Below are 24,561 nucleotides of genomic sequence, written 5' to 3'. Positions count from 1 at the left end.
AGTCTCAGCCCACCTCTTCTCCTCCTCGTCCAGTACCTGGGACATCTCCGTGGTTACCTTGGCCTGGGTGGGGGGGGGGGTGCAGGGGACGTCAGGGAGAACATCACTGTCTTTTCTGTCTGTATCTCAATAAGATTGTTGGGTCCTAGACAAGATCATTTCGTAAGATCTCAGTTGCTGGCAGTGATCTGCTCAGAATTCCACAGTAGAAATGAAAACAGAGAAAGTGTGAGAGAGAGAGAGAGACAGAGAGAGAGAGAGAGAGAGAGAGAGAGAGAGAGAGAGAGAGAGAGAGAGAGAGAGAGAGAGAGAGAGATATTCATCCGGCAACACTAATTGGCTGTTAAAGGTCATTCTGTCAGTCTATTGTCATGGTAACTTCTGTCACCCCAGTAACAGCTAGCTCCTTTAAATAGTCACTAATCAGAGCCCAGGTCAAGCTCAGTCTTCCTCCTATTGGAAGGTGACCACACTTGGGTCGTTTTGATTGGCAGCCGACCGACTCGGGCAGCCAATGACCTCTGAGCTGTTCTTCCTCTCCAGGATGTACTGGGGGTTATTGTGTCTACACAGGATCAGAGCCAGACCTCCACAAACCCCTGGATGTAGACCAATAGGCCCTAGACAGGCCCAGGCTTAGACCCAGAGAAGCTGCCCAGGTCCAGCCTTAGACCCAGGCTTCAGTTCATGCAGGTCTAGACCAGGAACCACAGACCATACAGAAACAGTAGGCCCGAGGTCCAGACTTCTAGACTCTTAGACCCAGGTCCAGACTTCTAGACTCTTGGACCCAGGTCCAGACTTCCAGACTCTTAGACCCAGGTCCAGACTTCTAGACTCTTGGACCCAGGTCCAGACTTCTAGTCTCTTAGACCCAGGTCCAGACTTATAGACTCTTAGACCCAGGTCCAGACTTCTAGACTGTTGGACCCAGGTCCAGACTTCTAGACTCTTAGACCCAGGTCCAGACTTCTAGACTGTTGGACCCAGGTCCAGACTTCTAGACTCTTAGACCCAGGTCCAGACTTATAAACTCTTAGACCCAGGTCCAGACTTCTAGACTCTTAGACCCAGGTCCAGACTTCTAGACAGTTGGACCCAGGTCCAGGCTCAGGACAGGGGACCAGTGGGAGCAGCACCTGGTTGTCCCTGGAGCAGGGTTAGGTAATCGCTCTGCTGTCGGGCCTCTATTGTGTGGTGGCCGTTACAGACAGGAAGTCCCATCTGCTGGCCCTGGGAAGCTGCGCACTGATTGGCTGAGCAGGTGAGCAACCGAGCTCTCTCTGTTAGAAGGCAGGAAGGGCTGTAGGTGCCTTTCCTCTCAGGACTGGAGGGAGAGCAGCACAGGGTGTGTGGTCACACGCACACTCCCACACACACACACACTCACACACGCACACACACACGCACGCACACACTCCCACACACACACACACACACAGGCTCACTGACCTTTGCATGAATGGGTGTGTTTGTACATGGGGCTAAAGTAAGATGACCAGTCCGTGGTGTGTGTGTGAGAGAGAGAGAGAGATAGAGAGAAGAGAGAGATAGAGAGAGAAGAGAGAGATAGAGAGAGAGAGAGAGAGAGAGAGAGAGAGAGAGAAGAGAGAGAGAGAGAGAGAGAGAGAGAGAAAGAAGAGAGAGAGAGAGAGATAGAGAGAGAGAGAGAGAGAGAGAGAGAGAGAGAGAGAGAGAGAGAGAGAGAGAGAGAGAGAGAGAAAGGAGAGATCTCTCCTACCCTGACAGAGTTGAGGCAGTCCAGCTCCAGCTTGTCGACAGTCTCTGAGGGCAGCAGAGGACCAAGCTGGGAGTGGTTGAAGGGTGAGGTGATGCTGACCGTTCCCAGAACATCTCTGAGGACACACACAAGCACACACACGTGCGTTTAGACACAACTGCAGTCATATTCACTCTGTGACCTCAAACTGGGTGTAAAGCCTTCAAACTGAGTCACTATGTGCTGTGTGCTGTGAACAGTATGATGGCCAGTGTAAGTAATTATCCCTGTATGCATGTGTGTGTGTGTGTGTGTATCCCTGGTTTATCCCAGTTCGGTAGAGAGTAGGTATCCCTGTCTGAATCTGTGTGTGTCCTACCTGTTGTAGATGTTATAGAGCCAGTCCAGTAGGGAGTAGATGTCTGTAATTTGCAGCTGTCTGTCTGTGATGCTCCTCAGTCGCTTAGCGACCGCCTGGTGGTAGCTCTGGGCGTACACCAGGAAGGGCTGGTACTCCTCCGGGTACACCGGGACCACGTTGCGCTTGGCCGCACCCAGATCCTCCACCACCCGGACCCGGATGCGGTCCAGGTAGGCCGCCAGCGCCCCGTCCTGGGCCTCCGTCCCCTGGGGAAGGCTCCCGTCGGCCGCCCCCTCCACCGCCTCCCTCCAGCGCCTCTTCAGCTCCCTGGGGCGGACGGCCCCCGGGGCGGCGCCCTCGCTCTGGGCCCAGGCACGGTCTGTCTCCTCTTCCTGCTGGAGCACCTGGGACACACACACACACACAGACATGCACACACACACACAGACATGCACACACACACACAGACATGCACACACACACACACAGACATGCACACACACACACACATAGACAGACATGTACACACACACACACACACAGACATGCACACACACACATAGACAGACATGTACACACACACACACAGACATGCACACACACACACACACATAGACAGACATGTACACACACACACACACATAGACAGACATGCACACACACACACATAGACAGACATGCACACACGCAAGCATACGCCGACAGACACACACACAAATGTGGGCACGCATGTGGACACAAACACACGTCGACACACACACACACACACACCGGGAAGATGACTGAATTGAACTGTGTGACATAATCAAGGCGAGTCTTTAACGTTCACTTCCTCCAGGACCAGACGTCCCTCGTTCCCCTAGCGGCTGGACAGGAAGTGAGCTCACCTGCACCACCAGGCCCAGGTTGGGTCCGGCCGTGGGCGAACGCAGAGACTCCCTCACCACGGCCCACATCTCCCCCTGCAGCGCCTCGTACAGCAGCTCCACGTCCTTCGCCTTCCTCCGCCCGCCGTCCTTGCTCCCGGGGCTCGTCACGTCCTCCGGAGTCGCCGCGACGACCCCCTCCGGAGAGGAGGTTGCCGCGGCGACGGCGGCGGCGGCGGCGGCCTCGTTGCACTCCTGCTCCAACTCCAGGATGTGAGTGTCGGCCAGGAGGAGATCTCTCCTGGTTACCAGCTGGAGGATCTCCAGGACTGAGGAGAGAGAGGGGGGGGGAGGGAGAGAGAGAGAGGGGGGGGAAGGGGGACAAAGAAGAGAGATCGTCAGTACAATCTCAAAAGAAAGTTGTACAAAATTATTCCAACAACAGAGACCAAACCCCAGCGTGGAACTGCTGACACTGTTCCCACGTAACTCATATTCCAGATTCAGAATACCTCTCCTCCCCTGGGGACCGAGCGAGTTTGTCCCTCCTGGCTTGTGGTTGTCCAGGCAGGCTGGACACCCTCACCTCCCTGGAGACGCCTGTGTTTCATCCCTGCCTCAGTGGCTCACTTCAAACACCTCTCTAGGGACACGCCGCTGCCAAACATTCAAATCACCCTGGATCCCCTCAGCAGCCCCGGTCAGGTGACCTCTCTCTGGACTGGGAGATGGACTGTGGAACTCTCTTCCTTCTGAGGCTAGGCATGCTGGGTATTTTCCCTAAAAATTTACTTTTTTTAAATTGCTTTTCTGTGATTTTCATGGTGTGTCATGGTATGTTTCGTCTGCCTTTATATTAACTGCATTTTTTATTTCTTATGTTGTAAAATACTTTGAGATGCAACCTTTAAAGGCGCTATAGAAAATAAAGTAGCATTATTATTATTCTTTTATTAATTGTATTTGGAATACCCCTCAGGAAGTCGTTCTGAGGCTCCGACACAAAGAGAACAAAACAAGCCTTCTCCGACGCACCAGAGAGAAAACGCAACAGGGGACAGAGTACAGTAGATACAGTATACAGCAGATGCTGTACTTTGCAGGCTCAGAGTGGTGAAGCAGACTTTCCGTTGAAACTCCGTAGGGGCCCGAGAGAGAGCAGTCTTTGCTGTTTCCTGCATGCAGTAATACTGGGACACTGACCAGGGAACCATCTCACCCTGCACAGGAGGGAGGTGACGCCATAGAACGCTGTGATGTGGTTTGAAAGGGGAGGGGGAGGAGGGGAGAGGGATGAGAGGAGAGGAAGGAGAGAATGATCCAAAGGACGAGAGAAAATAGAGAGAAAGAAGAAAGAGATCTGTGTTTTTTTTAATCAGCCGTAAAGCGGCCAATAAAATCTGACTGGTTCTCATGGACGTCAGGTGACCATCCTCTCTGACATCATCTTCTCTCATCAGGGCGGAGTCTGACATCCCTTCGGGAACCCGTCCGCCTGGCCTTATTTACTGTCCCTGTCACAGCGATGTTACATAAGGACATACACCAGGATTGTGCGGGTCAGTGTGGTAAACCAGTGAGTGTGTCTCAGATTGATGACATCCTGACGCTGAAGAGGAGATGCAGACTACTTCATCTCCAAGGTGACGGATGTAGGAGCAAGAGGGTCAAAGTTCAAGGTGACATGTTCTGATGAGGCCTGATGTCCCAGTTGTATGCACACAGCATGCAACAGTACCAACCTTGTAAGGGCAGCTGCAGTAAGTCCTAACAGTGAAGCGTTTGGGATCTGGGGCGTTTCCGGGCGTTCCGACTGTGACTCAGCACATCCTGTCACACTCATCAGGCCGTGTAGCAGAGGCGGTTCGGAACCGAGCCCCTCTCAATGAGAACTGGAACTACAACAATGATCCTCTTGGTCTAATGACAGATGGACGGGTTCGAGCTGTTCCGATCCCAGACCTGCTGGCCTCACACGAGGAGGATGTATTCTTGGTCTAATGACAGATGGACGGGTTCGAGCTGTTCCGATCCCAGACCTGCTGGCCTCACACGAGGAGGATGTATTCTTGGTCTAATGGTAACAACGAGGGTTAGGGTTCAATCACCCCGTCCGGCCTGCTTCAGAAGGGCAGAGCTGCAGTCACACACTGTTCCTTCAGACACGCAGCGAACGCAGCATGGCAGGAAGTGATGTCACATCCTCCTCCTACACCGGTCGCATTGCGACCGAACAACTTAGCAAAGCAGCCCCAGGAAGGAGGGGTGAGGGGAGGGGGTGGAGGGGAGGGGGTGGAGCGGGCGGGGGTGACACCACTTTGGGGACCGTCTCCAATAGGCCCAGAGGGCAGATCGCACCACCACAGGACGAAGGGCGTCACATATCAGCTGTGAAAATAATAACTCGCTCCCACACCCACCTTCAGCCCCTCACCCCCACCCTAACCCCCCAAGCCCCAGCTATTCTCTCCCTCTCCACTGCTGCAGGGTTCCTGGGCCTTTTGGCTGCTGAGTTGCCCATGTAGCTCAGTTTTACCATAAGGAAGGAAGATGTGTGTGTGTGAGAGTCAGCATTGTTGTGTGTGTGTGTGTGTGTGTGTGTGTGTGTTATGAGGTAGAAAGGAATGTGGCCAAGTTCATCCGTTTGTGTCCCTATCAAGGAAGAGGAGTGAAGTGAAGACACCACCCCTGTCCTTACACACACACACACACACACACACACACACAGTCATAGTCACTTACACACACAGACAGATGCTGAAACACCTACACGCACACAAACACACAGTCATAGTCACTTACACACACATACACACACACACACAGATGCTGAAACACCTACACACACACACATACACAGACAGACTCCGCTGTGCCAACGCAACGGAAGGACATCTAATTATAAAGCACAATGCAGCACACTCATCTCTCCGTGGAGGCGAGGCGGAGGTGGAAAACTGTGGCTGTCCTATCCTGCTCACACCCACCTGCCTGGCCCCTCCTCCAGCCACGCCCACCTTCACAGGACAGCCAATCACAGGATGGCCAGTCCCAGAACAACCAGTCACAGGACAGCTAATCACAGGAAGATGAGGTGACCAGGGTTTGTGGGTTCATTGTAACTTTACTGTAAAATAGATTTGGTAAGATCCCTTTTAGAGAGTTCCACTGAAGTATGTCACTTTCTGCAAACTATGATCTGAAATACTGTTAAGATATAAACATCTTATATATGTATATATACTGTAGTTAAGGTAGATCGATATTGTGAAGGAACATGCAGGTTGACTAGCCTGTCTGCCTGCCAGTGATGCAGCCTGTGATGCAGCCTGACCGCCTGTGATGCAGGCTGACCGCCTGTGATGCAGGCTGACCGCCTGTGATGCAGCCTGACCGCCTGTGATGCAGCCTGACCGTGTGTGATGCAGTCTGACCGCCTGTGATGCAGCCTGACCGTGTGTGATGCAGCCTGACCGCCTGTGATGCAGTCTGACCGCCTGTGATGCAGCCTGACCGCCTGTGATGCAGCCTGACCGCCTGTGATGCAGCCTGACCGCCTGTGATGCAGCCTGACCGCCTGTGATGCAGCCTGACCGTGTGTGATGCAGCCTGACCGCCTGTGATGCAGCCTGACCGCCTGTGATGCAGCCTGACCGTGTGTGATGCAGCCTGACCGTGTGTGATGCAGCCTGACCGCCTGTGATGCAGCCTGACCGCCTGTGATGCAGCCTGACCGCGTGTGATGCAGCCTGACCGCCTGTGATGCAGCCTGACCGCCTGTGATGCAGCCTGACCGTGTGTGATGCAGCCTGAACGCCTGTGATGCAGCCTGACCGTGTGTGATGCAGCCTGACCATGTGTGATTTATAAGGGGTTAGTCAAGGGGCTTCTAGCCTAACTACCACAGTGACATCACAATGCCTCCCCGGTGACCTGGCGCGACCAATCACAGACCGGGGCGTAACCGTGTCGGAGTCACCGCCGCCACGTCTGGATCGCAGTGGCAACGAGTCCCCCCTCGCCGCCTGCGAGGGGTCAGAGGTCGTGTTGCTGCGTGTGCGCAGGGCGAGCGAGCAGCTGGGCTTGCACTCATTAAACCAGCGGAGACCCAGCAGAGCCGGGGGACCCTCTCTCTCTCTGCTATGAAGCCAGACAGGAGAGCACAACACTGGGCCTTTGTTCCCCGGCACCTACCCCCCCAACCCACCCACCACCCCCCGCCTCCCGGGTCTCCTTAACCCCACTCCCACCCCTCTCCGCCCCAGACGCCATCAGGAACCCACTCAGCTAACATTCAGTCGTGTGGCACCACCCTTCCTCAAGGCCAGACCGCAGGTATGCTAATGCTCTCGCCGCTGAAGCTGCCTATGGATTCTATGAAAGCTGTTCTGCAGAGCCTACGATGAAGCCTGGCTTTACCTTGAGGAATTCCGGTGGGGGTTGGGGGGGGGGAAGTTGGGGGAGGGGAAGGGGAGGGTGTTCTGGGAGGGTCTTGTCCTCAAGGGAGCTGTAAGTAAACCCACCGAGGAGCTTAAAGTCGCTGAGTCGCCAGGATGCGTTAAGTGCTCCCTGCTCAGATTGCGCCGGGTAAGAGCTCATTTGCAGATCAGTCGCTAAGAGACTGTGGCCTTTATTCCTGCTGTAACCCAGACACTGCTGTGCTGGGTTAGGGTTAGGCGAGCACAGCGCTAGGATAGCTCTGCGCTAAGACAGCACCAGGCTAGCAGTGTGTCTGGATGTATCAATGCTAGGCTAGCACAGCGCTAAGCTGAGACAATGCTAAGTTAAGTCAATGCCAAACTAAATCTGTGCTAGACTCACATAGTGCTAGGCTCAACACAACTCATTAGCATGTCAGATGTTGCTCTTGAACTGTTCCTTTAATCTGTATATGTCTCCCGAGGCAGCTGTCATCACTTCGCAGTGTGTCCAGGGAAGATAAATATTTTTTCTCTGAGAGTGAAATTTCAAATAAGCAGCGAAGCATCCAACTTCTGCCCCCCATTGCCTACACACACACACATACACACAAGCACACACACACTTTCTCTCTCACACACACACACACAATCCTCTCTTTACTTCTCTTAAACCCCCCTTCAGGCACAGCTGAGAAAAAGCTGGTCCTTCTTTGTACTTTTGTACCTCTCACCCATAGTTCAGCCACAGTGAAGCATCACAGACCTGACCTCAGAACACTCACACACACACACACACACACACAGCCAGTGACATAGTGACAGACAACCAGTCAGCAAGCTGGCCAGTGCGCCTCTTCCCAGTACTGAAGCAGAGGTCCAGACCAGGGAGGGCCAGTACTGAAGCAGAGGTCCAGACCAGGGAGGGCCAGAACTGAACACATGAACTCATCTACAGACAGAAGCTCACAAGGACTCTTTCCAGCCTCACAGCCTTCCAGCCTCACAGCCTCACAGCCTCTCAACCTTCCAGCCTCACAGCCTCACAGCTAGCTCCTGTACTCTGGGTGTGGTGTTCATAAAGCCCACACTAAATACACTAAGCCCACATCCATATAATGAAGGCTGCTGCACAGCAATGGACAGTCAAGGTCACAGTCAGGATTTTACAGGACAGAAGAACTGTATTTCAACATTTACGATTGTTCTAAGTTATCACACTCGTTTGTTGCTAGGCAGCACAAACAGATCTTGTTTACTCTGCGACTTGGAGCCATGCCAGTCAGCCAGCCAGCCAATCAACCAGTCAGGCAGCTAATCATCAGCCAGTAAAACAGCAAGTCAATATGTCGTCCAGCCAATTAGCCAGCCAGTTGGCCAGCAAGTCAGTCAGCCAGACATACAGCCAGCCAACCATCCAGCCAGCCAGCTTCAGTTATGGTTTTACAGTCCAAGAGGTCTTGCGTCAGGCATGTGTCTCAGATCTGCAGATTATTGACCTTGCTGTGTGGTAAGCAAACTGCTATACAACCCTCTTATCAGGTCCTTCTTATGGAACCGGATGGGCCTACCCCACCCCCTTACCTGCCACCCTACCCTGCCACCCTAACCCTGCCACCCCACCCCCTTACCTGCCACCCTACCCTGCCACCTTACCTGCCACCCTGCCACCTTACCTGCCACCCCGCCCCCTTACCTGCCACCCCACCCTGCCACCCTGGACTGTGACAATCACTCCGGTGTTTATCCTGTTGGTGTCCTGAGGTCCTGTGACCCACCTGCCTCCCAGCTGGGTCCCCAGGCGGCTGGTGGACCAGGTAATGGTTGTGGTGGGTCACAGATGGATGTATGGTAGATTCGGCAGTGCAGGGCAGGGGAGGGGGGAGGGAAGGAGGGAGGGTTCATGGGCTAACGACTAGTGTTATATAAACAAGGTTGATGAATACCTGAGGCAAGGTGGGCTGCCACACACACACACACACGCTCTCTCGCTCACACACACACACACACACTCTCTCTCTCACTCTCTCTCTCACACACACACACACACACACACTCTCTCTCACACACACAAACACACACACAGTAGGAGGAAGGACACTGAAGGACACATTCCTCTGGTCAGAACAGTCACAGAGAGAGCTGGCCTGTGCCATTCACGCTGCAGCCCAGTCTACTGTACACACAGCCAAGCACTCCGGAGAGAAACACGCAGAATCCTTCCTCATCTCCTTTTTGATGAACTACACGTCAAAGTTTAATAAAGGAGAACTCCATCCTCTCCTCAGCTTTCTTATCGCCAGATAACAGACATTCATTCATTCATTCATCCATAGCGAAGCACAAAAGTGCATACAGGATGTGCAAGAGATATTCAAGGGCTAGAAGTGCACGGTCACAACAATGTGTCCGTGGTCGGCGCCGAGCAACAGCCTGCGTTGCGTAATGCCAGAAGGTCACGGATCTGGGAGAGCCTGGTGATGTGGTCTCCATGGTGATGTGTCTTCATCCTGGTGAGTGGGAGACCTTCCTGTCGGGTCTGTTGGGGGCGCTGTGGGGCTGCATCGTACCCTAGTTACATGGAGACCTGGTTGATGCAGGTGTGGGGCACAGCAAGGTCTCTAGTTTTTTGACAGCAGGTGTTGGTTGTGTATAAAGTGTATTTTGAATAGGCTACTATGTTTTTGTTATTGATTGTTTTGTTCAGAGTTCATCAAAGTAAAGAATAAACTTATGAACGTATCCAACTTTGAGTTTTTAATGACTTGTTCGGATGACTTGGAAAACACGACTGGAAGCAAACCGTCTTGAAAATACAATGACTGCATTCAACGACCAAGCAGGCATGGTGCGTTGTCATGGTGCGTTGTCATGGTGCGTCATCATGGTGCGATGTCATGGTGCGTCGTCATGGTGCGTCGTCATGGCGTCTTCACAGCCACTTGACTCTCAAGACACGGAGACACCAGATGTTCTCCTTCACACGCCAGCTGGAGAACCGCGGTTCCTCTCCCTGCCCTTCCTCGGGTCTGGGTTCCATCTCGGTTCCGCCTGAAGCTCTCAGAGATGGAATGCTCGCTGCTTCCTGGTTTCCAGAGAGTTCTGTCTGTGGGTGTGTGAGAGGCCGGTGCTGGTGGAGGTCAGTCCACTATGTGTCGCTGGTATTTCCTGACACTTGAGCCTGTCTGAACACAGCATGCTGTGTTATCCTGCTCTTAATGAACAATGCTGCCACACACACACACACACACACACACAAGGACACACACACACACACAAAGACACAGAGGTACACACACACACACACACGTAATCACATACTCAGTCTCACAAATATGTACAGACACACACAGACTGCCCTGCCATCCTTAGATCGTGTTCCTTTTATTAAACAGCAAACAAATAAGACCGGAGGGAACAAGGGAACTTATTCCATGACATATGATACCACGGTTGTTACTGGGCAAGGACCAACAAGCGGTGAAACAGGGTCAATGCCAAACCACCAGAGTTTTGCAACAAAAGAATATGTGTTGAAATGTACCTGGCTTGTCTGCTCGCCAACTCGCACTGAAAAACCGCTGTTGTTGGGGTTGTTATTCAGTTATAGGGGTTGACCAAGCCGGTTGGTTCAAGCTCGACTGCAGGCTGAGCTGTCAGGGTTGTGTTTTTGGGGGACTTGACGGTGTTGGGTGCAGCGTTCTTCTAAGGAACAGCCTGGGTCACGTGCACCAGCTGTGCTGGTCTTGGAACACGATCTCCAAGTCTTAGAACATCTGTTTGGCCGTGAGCCCGCTGTCAGGTTTGACATGTTGAAACGGGGCCGTTTTAAACGATCATGTTCCGTGTTGGGGAACGTTCAGTTGTCCGCTGTTCTACCTCTCAGCCTCACAGCCTCACAGCCTCTCAGCCTCTCAGCCTCACAGCCTCTCAGCCTCACAGCCTCACAGCCTCACAGCCTCTCAGCCTCTCAGCCTCAAAGCCTCTCAGCCTCACAGCCTCACAGCCTCACAGCCTCTCCGCCTCTCAGCCTCACAGCCTCTCAGCCTCTCAGCCTCACAGCCTCACAGCCTCTCAGCCTCTCAGCCTCACAGCCTCTCAGCCTCACAGCCTCACAGCCTCACAGCCTCTCCGCCTCTCAGCCTCACAGCCTCTCCGCCTCTCAGCCTCACAGCCTCACAGCCTCACAGCCTCTCAGCCTCACAGCCTCTCAGCCTCACAGCCTCTCAACCTCTTCCCAATCCTCCCCCCCCCGCCCCCACCCGGCTGGCTTCTCCAGAGAGCGGAGATAGAGGACGAGGCCGGAGTGCGGTCCCCTCTGGGACAAACACGCACACATCAACAAACACAACACTGTCTCACTGTGTGGGTCAGCTGAAGAAATAACACACATGGCTGGGAACTGTGCTGTGAGGCAGACAGCAGACAGCACACACACACACACACACACAGACACACACACACACACAGACACACACACACACACACACACACACACAGACACATGTCAGCATGTTGTGAAGCCTGATAAGGATACACAAACACACATACTTCACGCACTGTACGCATGACACCATAACACCACGGCACCACTGAGAATGGTGTGAAGAGAAGAGGCTTTGACAGGGTGAGTAACGGAGCACAGAGACAAGCAGATAAGCCCGTCCTGCTCTCTGGTTCATCAGGACACAGTGCAGCTCCAGAGCTCAGGGCTGCGGGTAGACTGGCAGGTACTGACATACAGGATTTCTGTTACGATGAACACTCAGAATGCATGACATGTCTCATGGGCCTAAACAATACCACCATTAAGTGATTAAGACAATAAACTCTGTCTCTCTCTCTCACACACACACACACACACACACACACACACACACACACACACACACACACACACACACACACACACACACACGCACAGACACACACACACAGGCTAATGTTGAGATGTCAGCATGTTGTGATGCCTCTGTACCCTGCTGGTATCAGTCAATAGGTTCTCCTGTTCCGGACCAACAAGCCAAGCAGATACCAGGCTGTTTGTACCTGCACCAGCCTCAGCTAGACTGAGCCTGTCTAGATAGAATCGGAGAGACCAGCCTGTCACAGATAGAGACCAGCCTGTCAGACACACAGGGCTAGACTTGGTGGAAAGATCAGATATGGTCCAGATTTGCTGAGGCGGTGAAATACCTGCTTAACTCAATCATTGTGGAACTCAAGGTTCAAACTCACATAACTGCATAACCGTGGTCTAGACTGCGGAGTAAACACACTCAGCTGTGTCTATGCAGCATTTGACCGGTGTTAACCAAACTCAATTGCAGAGAGCTTGACCAGTTGTTGTGCAAGACATTTTAAATGACAACAGCATTTTTTCAGCCTTTTGCTTTGGCAGAATAAAAACCCATGGTTCCAGTTCTGCTTCTAATTCGGGGCATTGCTCTCTGCGCATGTGAGTGTGTGTGTGTGTGTCCACATTGATTAACGTTTTTTTAAGGCCTAAAGTATCTTACTAATGCCCCTCCCTCCCTCCCTCCCTCCCTCCCTCCCTCCCTCCCTCCCTCCCTCCCTCCCTCCCTCCCTCCCTCCCTCCCTCCCTCCCTCCCTCCCTCCCTCCCTCCCTCCCTCCCTCCCTCCCTCCCTCCCTCCCTCCCTCTCTCTCTCTCTCTCTCTCTCTCTCTCTCATTGTCTCTCCAGGGTGACATACAGCAGTTCAGACTGAGACGAGACCCTGATAACATGAGCTCTGTTGTTGTGAAAACACAGAAGCAGTACAATTAGGACGGGGACAACTCAGCACATCTCACACACACACACTCACGCTCACACACACTCCTACAACGGCCTGCTGTGTTTCTGTCAGCCTCGTCATTCTGAACTCTCTGACACGTGTTAGGGTTTCTGCCTTTCTGCATTAACACTGCACACTTCACACCAACAGACTTGACCATGGTCCACCGTGAACTTTGACCCCTGACCTGAGAGAGGCTCCCTGGGCTTGACCTCCTCCTGCGCCTCCTCCTCCAGCACGTCCTCCTCGGGCCCCTGGGAGGAGTGCTCGGCCATGGACTCCCTCTTGCGTCCCCCCAGCCCCACCATCTTCATGAAGGAGAGACGTCGGCTGGTGGCGTCTCCCTCGCTCTCGGAGCACGGCTCCCCATTGGTCAGGCTCTCCTTACGCAGGCTCTCCCTGCACTTCCCTGCAAGCCTGGGGTCAGGGGTCGTACAAGAGGTGACAGAGGTTTGTTTGTTGTTGTGTGTTGATACATGGTGTTGTCTGTTATGTATGTACATTTCCCTCCCTCCCTCCCTCCCTCCCTCCCTCCCTCCCTCCCTCCCTCCCTCCCTCCCTCCCTCCCTCCCTCCCTCCCTCCCTCCCTCCCTCCCTCCCTCCCTCCCTCCCTCCCTCTCTTACCTGAGCAGGCTCCCCTCCGAGCTCCTCCTCCCTTTCTTCTTCTTCTCCGCGGGGGAGGGCATCCCCGTGGAGCTCTGCGGCGAGGGCGTGGCGCTGCCCTTGCTGCGGCCCGACATCCTCAGTCCCTTCCCCAGCTTCCCCAGCGTCTTGAGAGGGGACGCTCCCCGGAGCCGGTCCAGCGTGCCCCTGAACGAGCCCTTCCCCGCGCCACCGCGCCGCACCTCGTTGGCCTCGTTCTCGTCCTCCTCGTCCTCGAAGGGGTTGCGGTCCCTGGGCGCCCCCCCCTCCAGCAGCGAGGTCTCGTTGCCGCGGCGTGACCAGTCATCGCGGTCCCCAGGCTCGTCCTGGAAGGGGTTGCGGTCGAGGTTCAGGCTCATCTTGCGCAGGATCAGTTTCCCTCGAGCGTTGTCCAGCTCCCCGTTGGCCCTGCCCACCTTCAGACGAGCTGGCAGGTTCTTGAGGATGGGCATGCTGCCTCACAGGGGGTGGACTCTGGAGGGGGGGGGGAAGAGGAGGGAAAGAGGGACGGGTGAAGGAAGGGAGAGAGGGAGGGAGGAAGAGGGGGGAGAAAGAGGGACGGGTGAAGGAAGGGAGAGAGGGAGGAAGAGGGGGGAGAAAGAGAGCAGACAGAGAGAAGGAACACAGGGATTCAGAACGATTAGACATTACAAGAACATTAACCATTTAGACAATGAACAACCCAATAGATAATAGATTTCCATGCTGGGTTATGCCAGCGTAGACAGTTAGGTGAGAGGGCAGGGGTGTAAACCTGGCCCACACCTCTCATTGTTCATTCCACTGCCTGAAATGTTCTAGCATTTATGGTCCAGGCTGTAGGTGAAGGTCTTGATAAGAGTTACAGGAAGTTTAACCACCCTGCAACACTTTGTGTTTGTCAGTGTGGGAGAGTATCACAGGTACCCATAAAACACAGATACTGAAGATTAACAGCTTGACCACGGAGCAGCTTGATTGTCGGCGACGACTCAACGAAACGTCGACAGGTGACACGAAACCAGTGAGATTCGTTTCCATGGAGATTCCTGTTTGGGCCTGGGGGTGGATTTGGGAGGGTATTATGGTCTGTGATGTCTCAGCTTGGTCAGGAGCTAGGATCTTAAACACCTCCTGACCCTTTTCAAGAAAACATGTTTGTCCTTCTTCTCTGGCTTCCTGTTACACAGAGGCACTCTGGGATATTTAGGACTGGTGACAACACTGAATCACTTCCCTTTTGTGTGTGTGTGTGTGTGTGTGTGTGTGTGTGTGTGTGTGTAAAACGATGGTGTAGTTATGGTGGAAGCTATTCGCGTTTCAGGGAAATTGAAAGTGTCACCGGGGAGAATGCTATAAAGGAAGTACTGAGGGGCCCACAGACGTGTCACTTTGTCACTGATGATGAGGCTACAGAGGGCATAAGTTCACCGCTAACTAAAATAACACAAATCTAATGACACGAAATTAGAGAGACGAAATTAGAGAGAGACTAGGAAGGAGGCATGGAAAGCCTCATGTGGAAAATCTTTAACTGTGAAAATCTTCAGAACATAAAATAAATATAGTCCAGGATTGATGTTTTGTAGTTTTATTTTTACATAGGATGCTAAATAACCCCCAAAAAATCTAAAATCACCACGATTTGCCCGTGATTTGTATCCGTAAAAACACAAATTTAAGCGGTCGGCGTGTTTCGCATTCCTGAAGACGGCCTATTGTTGTCGGGTTTCCTAAGTGGTTCTGAGACTCAGACTGTGTTTGTGTCTGGATGACTTTTCCACATGGGAGCCTCAGCATTGGAGCACTCAGGGTTTCCCCTGTCCAATCAGACGCCTCTCCAGAGGGTCGCCGGGCGGAGAATGCTGTAATACGATGGAGACGAGGTTTTATCGATGGAAACAATCGTGAATTAAATAATACCAGCCCCTTCAAAAATAGAACAACCTCCTTATTTACCGGGCTATTTTTGTTCTCTTCGGAGAACTAGGTGTGAGAACCTTTCACTTTTGATCGAGTGTGTGGGGTGTGTTTTTATGACCTAAACGATCTAGGCCCTGTTTTGAAATGTACCTTGTATCCTTGTACAGAAAAAGTCCAGTTCAAGACTTTGTCTTGTGTAGTTTAGTGTAGTCTACTCTACTCTAGTAAGGTCTGGTCCTGGTCTGGTCTAGTTTGGTCCTGGTCTAGTCTGGTCCTGGTCTAGTCTGGTCTGGCTCTGGTCTAGTTTGGTCCTGGTCTAGTCTGGTCCTGGTCTAGTCTGGTCTAGTCTGGCTCTGGTCTAGTTTGGTCCTGGTCAAGTCTGGTACGGTTTTAACTGGAACATTTATTTTAAAGTTGCAAGTTCAAGCCCTGGAACCAATCAGAGGCAGGGAAAGACGAGCACACAGCTAAGGAAACCGGCTCAGCCAATCAGGAGTGAGTTAGTGACACCGAGAAGAAGTTGCATAACACTCCACTAAAGTTCAACGTACATACGACCAAACAGGCCTTAGAAACAGAGCAAATACTATCCTCACATCACCTTAACACCAGCTTGAGCTCTGTTGGGAACCCCATACACCCAAGCCCTAAATCAGCTCAAGGTCGTGACTTGCAGAAAAACAGCCGCAAGCAAACAGGAAGAGGCTCCAACGAGCGGCACGACCAACAGGAAATGAAAGAGATATCGAGTTTTTCTGCGACGCAGAAGATATCCTTGACCTCAGGGAGGAGCGGGCAGGACCTGGAGGGGCGGGGGACAGCAGCCCTGGTGAAGCAGATAGCTCCGGGGACCGGGGACCACAGCAGCCAGGCTGACGGATGGTGTTGTTTAAGTGAGTGACGTTGTGGGCAGGAGGGTGATGGAGGGGAGGCGGAGGGAGGGGGAGGAATCAAGGATGGGCGATAAGGGTGGCAGCTGTGTCGCGTGAACACACACACACACACACATGAACACGCACACACACACATGAACACACACACAAACACTTAGATGTGGACACACAAGGACGACAAGAGGCAGATATCACTCACACACACACACATAAACACTCACCCTCACACACATACACTCCCTCACACACACAAACACCTCTTCACCCCCTGCGTTGTGATTCCATGGATAATTATAACTAAGGGGAGTCAGGTGGCTGAGCGGTGAGGGAATCGGGCTAGTAATCCGAAGGTTGCCAGTTCGATTCCCGGTCATGCCAACTGACGTTGTGTCCTTGGGCAAGGCACTTCACCCTACTTGCCTCGGGGGGAATGTCCCTGTACTTACTGTAAGTTGCTCTGGATAAGAGCGTCTGCTAAATGACTATAACTCCATCATGGAGGCATTATGAAAGCTGGGGTGAGATCACTGGGGGAGATACGTGGAAAACTGTCCCAGGACATATTGTCTCTGCCAGGTATCCACAGGACAAAGGGACACACACACACACTTTGTCACCGGAGGTCAACACTGTTGTGTTTACAAACACTCTCTTCACTGAATTCCACAGATATCGAAATAAGCAAGATATGTATTACCAAAACACACACAGACAAGCACAGCCCTCTTTGAGGGGGGGGGGAGGGAAGACAGAACTCTGAAGGATTGGGGGAGAGGAGAGAGCACCTCCACGTCTGAGCCTCACTCGGCCTAACACTGTTCCTACTGTTCCCAGCGTCCTCCAGGAAGGTCACCCCTGCCGTTCACCCAGGGCAGGGGGACCAGCAAGCGCTTTAGCCCTTCAGAATCCTTCATAAGGGCCTACAAGCCCTCGGTGACAACCTCCACTGGGACTGACCACTGGACCCGGGCCTGATCTCCTCTCATCTGTCAGCGAGATCTTATTCGGCTGCATGGAGGAGACGCCCTCTCTGGCGCTGATCTGGGATCAGTTTTCATCAGGCTCGTCCTCATCTGAACCGCGGGAGCAGGGAGACCAAAGTCTGGTTCAGAATCAGAATGTGATATTCTGTACTATGCCCTCTATATAATCCTTAATACCCAGCACTATGCCCCTATAGAATCCTTAATACCCAGCACTATGCCCCTATAGAATCCTTAATACCCAGTACTATGCCCCTATAGAATCCTTAATACCCAGCACTATGCCCCTATAGAATCCTTGATACCCAGCACTATGCCCCTATAGAATCCTTAATACCCAGCACTATGCCCCTATAGAATCCTTGATACCCAGCACTATGCCCCTATAGAATCCTTAATACCCAGCACTATGCCCCTATAGAATCCTTAATACCCAGTACTATGCCCCTATAGAATCCTTAATACCCAGCACTATACCCTTACAGAATCCTTGATACCCAGTACCCTGTCCTGTGGGTCTGCCCCTGGCTCTCTTGGACCCGGGGGAGTTAGATGACCAGCAGGATTGGGCCACTTTCCATGACACGTCCTCTATTTCACCCTCACTGGGGCAGTGAATTGTTAACTGATACCTGGAAGAAAAATGTCTCAAGACCCAGGGCTGGTCAGAAGCAGCTCCTTAGGAGTGTGTGTGTGTATGTGTGTGTGTGAGAGAGAGAGTGTGTGTGTGTGTGTGTGTCAGAGAGTGAGTGTGTCTGTGTGTGTGTGAGAGAGTGTGTGTGTGTGTCTGTGTGTATGTGTGTGAGAGTGTGTGTCTGTGTGTGTGTGAGAGAGAGAGTGTGTGTGTGTCTGTGTGTATGTGTGTGAGAGTGTGTGTCTGTGTGTGTGTGAGAGAGAGAGTGTGTGTGTCTGTGTGTATGTGTGTGAGAGTGTGTCTGTGTGTGTGAGAGAGAGAGTGTGTGTGTGAGAGAGAGACAGAGTGTGTGTGTCTGTGTGTATGTGTGTGAGAGTGTGTGTCTGTGTGTGTGTGAGAGAGAGAGTGTGTGTGTGAGAGAGAGAGAGAGAGAGTGTGTGTGTCTGTGTGTATGTGTGTGAGAGTGTGTGTCTGTGTGTGTGTGTGTGTGTGTGTGAGAGAGAGTGTGTGTGAGAGAGAGTTCTGAGGACAAGGAAATCAAAGTTAGCTGAATCTGGTGGTAGTTTTCATTCAGCAGGAAGGAAAACTGCCCATGTCAGCCTGTTCAGAGCTGCATTCAGGTTGCAGAGAGAAGTCAGGATGTTTCACAGACAAACCCACCCGCAGAAACGATGATGTATTAACTGCATTAAAGGTAATAAAGGTAGCCCTTATTACCCTGTACCTTGAGCCTTCATCCCACATACTAGCACTATCCTTTCCTTCCCAGGTTAGAGGTTTTGATTGTTTTTCAATGTTAATTTAACAACTCGATTTAACCGTCACAAATCTGAGATTATCTGAGAGAATTAAACTAAAATAGTATTAGCTTTCTCAGATATTTCATCATGAACTTCTTGTGGAAAGTGCAAGCAAATTACTGCAATAAATACTGTATATTCGTGTTAGGATGTGACACAATACCAGCACGTCAACAGAAAAGTTCTAATCAATCGAGTTCTCTAATTGTCATCAATCATTAGCATCGGTTACAAATGCAGGTCCAATTCAAGACACATGACAGTTCACTTACTTAAGAAATTCATTTTGGCAGTTGACTCGTTGAAAACGTGCATAGAAAAATCGATGTAAAAAAGTATTCCAAGAAACTTAGAATGAAAAACTAAGACTGGACATACCAAGAGCCTAACCAGAGCAAAAAGAGTGACTGCACTTAGAACCACGGAAAGTTCCTGCTCTAGAACCCTCCCTCTCAAGGGCTGGCTTTGCTCCAGTCGCGCGCTGGTGTAGTGCGACGTCCTGCAAGAGAAGCGTGTAGAGAGTTGTGACCGATCGATCGATAGCCAAAGTCAAACGCTCAAATCCTTTCCGTCAATGGCCATTTCTGGTAGGATTTTATTAAGACAGAGTATATTTTCACCTGACTATACCTGCATGACATTGCCTTTTGAATCGGTTTTCCCCCGAATTCCCGCATCCATGTCACCTGTCATTTTCTGGCATTCCACGGGCACCTGCTGTTGCCACGCCCTGTTAGCGAAGCAGGCAGGACTCGCTTTACATTTACATTTAGTCATTTAGCAGACGCTCTTATCCAGAGCGACTTACAGTAAGTACAGGGACATTCCCCCGAGGCAAGTAGGGTGAGGTGCCTTGCCCAAGGACACAACGTCATTTGACACGGCCGGGAATCGACCCTTATTACTAGCCCGACTCCATAACCGCTCAGCCACCTGACTCCCTTGCTTTACTGCAAACGAGTTCTTATTGATTTATTTTTGCTCAGCCAGCTAACAAAAATCTGTGTTTTCTGTAAGCTTACAGAGGCAACCTGTCAAGAAAGCTGGCCAAAACATATTTCAAAAGTTAGTCAATAGTAGACCAGACTAAATCTGATTAAATTACACCAGAAGCCGTAACTTGTTTTCCTGGTAAAATCCGGCGTTCTCCTCGCCTCCAAAGACGTTAAGATGATATTGCCTAAACAGACAAAACCCAAAATGCCTACCGCTGACGTAAGCCCAACAACGGCTGGGCGCGAGGAGCGAGCACTTTCACGCGCGAGACCCAATGACCTGGAACAACATCTCAACATTCAACAAAGCTCGGGAAGGTCACGGATAGTTTTCTAAGAGGCTGACAAACAAATGAATGAATGACAAATGTTAGCTTATCAAACACAATAATGCCTGAAGGGGACCACTTTACATAGCTGAGAAACTATTTTAAGAGTTTCCTAGAACTGAACTTTGGCTATCATACAACATGTGACTGACTGTTTAATACATTTTTTCCTTAATTGATTGTTTCAACACAGAAATGCATACACACACACACACACACACGCTTGACTGATTAGGGCTTGATATTATTCGCCCTTTGCCCTCACAGTAGTTCTGTGAGAGAAAGACAACATACTGAGGTGCATGTTCATGTTCACAGGCTGACAGGCTGATTTCATGTTTAATTCCACAGTGGATCACAGTACGTGTGTGTGGCTGTGTATTGTGTGTGTGTGTGTGTGTACTGTACTGAACGTGTGTGTCTGTGGCCCAGTGTTGTGTGTGTGTGGGTGTTTGCAGGGGGTGGCAAAGCGACAGGAACCACAGCGCACTGGCACCACATCTGAAGCTGTGTGAGGAACACAGAGAGAGGGAACCTCTGTGAGGAACACAGAGAGAGGGAACCTCTGTGAGGAACCAAGAGAGAGAGAGGGATCCTGTGAGGAACCAAGAGAGAGAGGGGTCCTTCCTCTGTGAGGAACACAGAGAGAGAGAGGGAACCTCTGTGAGGAACCAAGAGAGAGAGGGGTCCTTCCTCTGTGAGGAACACAGAGAGAGAGGGAACCTCTGTGAGGAACACAGGGAGAGAGGGGAACCTCTGTGAGGAACACACAGAGAGAAGGAACCTCTGTGAGGAACACAGAGAGAGAGGGTTCCTGTGAGGAACACAGAGAGAGAGGGTTCCTGTGAGGAACACAGAGAGAGAGGGTTCCTGTGAGGAACACAGAGAGAGAGGGAACCTCTGTGAGGAACACAGGGAGAGAGAGGGGAACCTCTGTAAGGAACACAGAGAGAGAGGGTTCCTGTGAGGAACACAGAGAGAGAGGGTTCCTGTGAGGAACACAGAGAGAGAGGGGTGCTCTGTGTTCCTTGGTTGCTGCACAGACAACCAGCTAAGGCTGACAGACAGGAACAGGAAGTAACATCGCCAAACATTGAGTTCTTCTTCTTCATGAATGAGTGTCTATCTAGCCCCCACCTCCTCACCCCCGTCAGCACAGTTCAGGTTTGGCTCAGTGTCTCACAATCTAATGTAGACATGCTGGGGCTTGTCAGTTCTCTGAATATTTGTATGTGGGGGCGATGTTGACATGACATATACTGGGAAATAATTTACCCCCATACACAAACAGTGAGTATGTATGTTTACCACAGTCGATGGTTATGTAACCCCCGGCATGTGGTAGGGCCTGTTTCCCACCTGTGTGTGTGTGTGTGTGGGTGTGTGTGTGTGTGTTGGGAGGGGGGGTGGGGGTGCCAGCCACAGCCTGCCTGCATCCTGCACCACTCCCCACTTCCCCCCTCCTCCTCCCCCCTCCTCCCCTCTCCTCCCCCCTCCTCCCCTCCGGACACCCCTCACCCCTCACCCTACACTGACGGACAGCCTCCTATCTCCTGCCCTGGGTCTATCCGGCTGAGTGCATCAATCTGTCCGTGCCTGGAGCAGAGGTCCTGTCCCTGCCCGGAGCAGAGGTCCCTGCCACCGTACAGCAGGGCGTGGGGGCCAGCCTCGGTGGTGGAGAGACTGGGGCAGGGGGCTTCCGGGGCCAAGGAGCTGACTGGCAGGCCCTGACATCAGAGAGAGGGTTCCGGAAGGGCCGCAGGGATCTGATTCTGCGGTTCTGGTTCTAAATCGGTCAGGGCAGCGGAGGCAGGAGGCTGTCAGCGGGTTGTGTGAGGGCGGGGGAAACGAGGGGTGCGGTTTGGCCCAGCAGGAACATGTAGACCGTCGATCACAAGGCGGACTGGGATGACTTGGGCTTAAGTGATCACTGCAGGTTCAGGACAGGGGGCACACACACACACACACACACACACACACACACACACACACACACACACACACTGGGCTCCTCCCTCCCTCCATCTTTCTCCCCCCCCTCCTCCCCCAGACCTGCTGTTCTGCCTCGAGCGTTACAGCGGGTGTGTGAGTGATGCAGGCTGGTTAAAACGTAACCCTAAAGTACACAGGACGTCCTGGTTCCGGTGACAGAGAGCTGAGATGTCGTCACTTTGTGATGTCCCTTGTAAATTCAGATTGTTCCTCGACTCCAGACATCCCAACCTACAGAGACTCATTTCCGGGAGGTGGCTCCCCCCCCCCCCTCCCCGGGACGCAACTCTGATGCGACTCTGACAGACGGAATACCGCTAGAACTCTGCACTTCTGATCCCATATCTTAGGCTGTAGGCATGCTCTCTATATCGGGTAAAAGCGCCTGCTATATGAATACGAAGTTAAAAAAACCCCGACAAAAGCAGGACGCATCTTGTCTGTCAGCTGGTCACAGCTGCTATGAGAGTGCAGCTCGTGGGTCACAAACATGCTGGCATAAACAATGCTGATGACGTCGTAGCGGGTTTTCCCCCGTCGGCTTGGTTAATAGATGGCTATCGTCCCCCTGGGATCTCCCCGCGACGTCTCCAGTAAAACCAGCGATGACGTGGATAACGAATGCATTTCAACCCTCAACCGTTCGCCGTCTCGACATCTTAAAATTCTCCCTGACCTTAGATGAAGAGGATGAGGTGGACTTAAAGGCACGCTGTCACTTACACAAAATTCACATGCAACCTTTGTGTAACTTAAGTGTTTTATCGGGGCTTATTAAAGCTGGACAGAGCCTCTAAGGTCCAGGTGGTGTTTGTCTGATTCTGGCAGCAGTTACATTCAAATGATGTTGTTCTGGAAGAGGCGGGACCACACTCATAAATATTCCATTGCAGGCCACATACTCTCTATATTTTCTTTCTTTCTTTCTTTCTCTCTCTCTCTCTCTCTCTCTCTCTCTCTCTCTCTCTCTGTCTCTCTCTCTCTCTCTCTCTCACACACACACACACACACACACACACACACACACACACACACACACACACACACACACACACACTACTGTGTTTGTGACTGGAGCACTGACCGACCAGCCAGACCAGAGTGACTCCCTGACAGTCACTGCCCCCTGCCACAGGCAGCGTCTCTGACCCCCAGGAGACCCATCCAGACCGGGGGATCTGGTCCCTGACCCCCAGGAGACCCACCCAGACCAGGGGATCTGGTCCCTGACCCCCAGGAGACCCATCCAGACCAGGGGATCTGGGGCCCTGTTACAGCCCTGTTACATCCCAGCCCTGTTACACCCCCAGCCCTGTTACACCCCAGCCCTGTTACACCCCCAGCCCTGTTACACCCCAGCCCTGTTACATCCCAGCCCTGTTACACCCCCAGCCCTGTTACACCCCAGCCCTGTTACACCCCAGCCCTGTTACACCCCAGCCCTGTTACACCCCAGTACTGTTACACCCCAGCCCTGTTACACCCCCAGCCCTGTTACACCCCAGCCCTGTTACACCCCAGTCCTGTTACACCCCCCAGCCCTGTTACACCCCAGCCCTGTTACACCCCCAGCCCTGTTACACCCCAGCCCTGTTACACCCCAGGTCTCTTACCTCGTTATGCTGAAGAGTGTAGTATCTCTGTGATCCTCAGAGCAGGATCATTCCTGTCGCACACGCGTGTGGAAGTGGCCGTGCTAACAGGGGTCCTCGGGTTCAAAAGCACCGTGTGTATGTGTATCAAGGAGTTGGGTGTGTGTGTGTGTGTATATCTGTATGCCCGAGTGAAGAGTGTGTGTCTGTATCCCTCTATCTATATGGACGGCATGTGAGAGTGTGTGTGTGTGTGTGTCAGGTCCAAGAGAGGAGTGTATCTCAGAAGCCGGACAGCAGGGCTGACTCTGGCCACTTCCTCAACCGACTGTTTTGGAGAGGCAAGACGAGGCTCTTTCCTGAGGAAACCCTCCCCTCCCCGCCTCCCCTCCCTGCCTCCCCCCTCCTCCCCTCCCCCCGCCTCCCCTCCCTGTCTCCCCCCTCCTCCCCTCCCCTCATCCCCCCTCCTTCCATCCCCTCCCTGTCTCCCCCCTCCTACCCTCCCCTCATCCCCCCTCCTTCCCTCCCCCCCTTTCTCCCTGCCTTCCCCCTCCTCCTCCCCTTGCCTCCCACTACCCCCCCCCAACTCCCCCTCCTCCCTCCACCTTCCCCTGCCTCCACACCCGCCTCCCCCTGC

General features: G+C 52.4%; 1 protein-coding gene across 2 annotated transcripts in view; it reads right to left on the bottom strand.

The window, feature by feature from the left end:
• exoc3l2b (exocyst complex component 3-like 2b) overlaps positions 1–24,030 on the bottom strand; it is a 32,504-nt gene extending 8,474 nt beyond the window's left edge. The window contains exons 1-7 of one of the 2 annotated variants that reach the window (XM_067246947.1): positions 23,946–24,030; positions 13,787–14,278; positions 13,350–13,579; positions 2,969–3,276; positions 2,100–2,485; positions 1,742–1,856; positions 1–63 (exon numbers count right to left, since the gene is read on the bottom strand). The exon at positions 1–63 is cut by the window's left edge and continues 48 nt beyond it. In XM_067246947.1, coding sequence (XP_067103048.1) covers positions 1–63; positions 1,742–1,856; positions 2,100–2,485; positions 2,969–3,276; positions 13,350–13,579; positions 13,787–14,256 — 1,572 coding nt within the window. In that variant the 5' untranslated portion in view covers positions 14,257–14,278; positions 23,946–24,030. Of the gene's footprint in view, positions 64–1,741; positions 1,857–2,099; positions 2,486–2,968; positions 3,277–13,349; positions 13,580–13,786; positions 14,279–19,288; positions 19,557–23,945 lie in introns of those variants that run through there. The other variant, XM_067246946.1, reaches the window with a different exon arrangement.
• Between the last annotated feature and the right edge of the window lie 531 nt (positions 24,031–24,561).

Source organism: Osmerus mordax, chromosome 11, assembly GCF_038355195.1.
Source record: "Osmerus mordax isolate fOsmMor3 chromosome 11, fOsmMor3.pri, whole genome shotgun sequence".
In the NCBI taxonomy this organism is placed as follows: domain Eukaryota; kingdom Metazoa; phylum Chordata; class Actinopteri; order Osmeriformes; family Osmeridae; genus Osmerus; species Osmerus mordax.
Note: the sequence above shows the minus strand (reverse complement) of the source record. Positions and strands in the feature narration are given on the sequence as shown.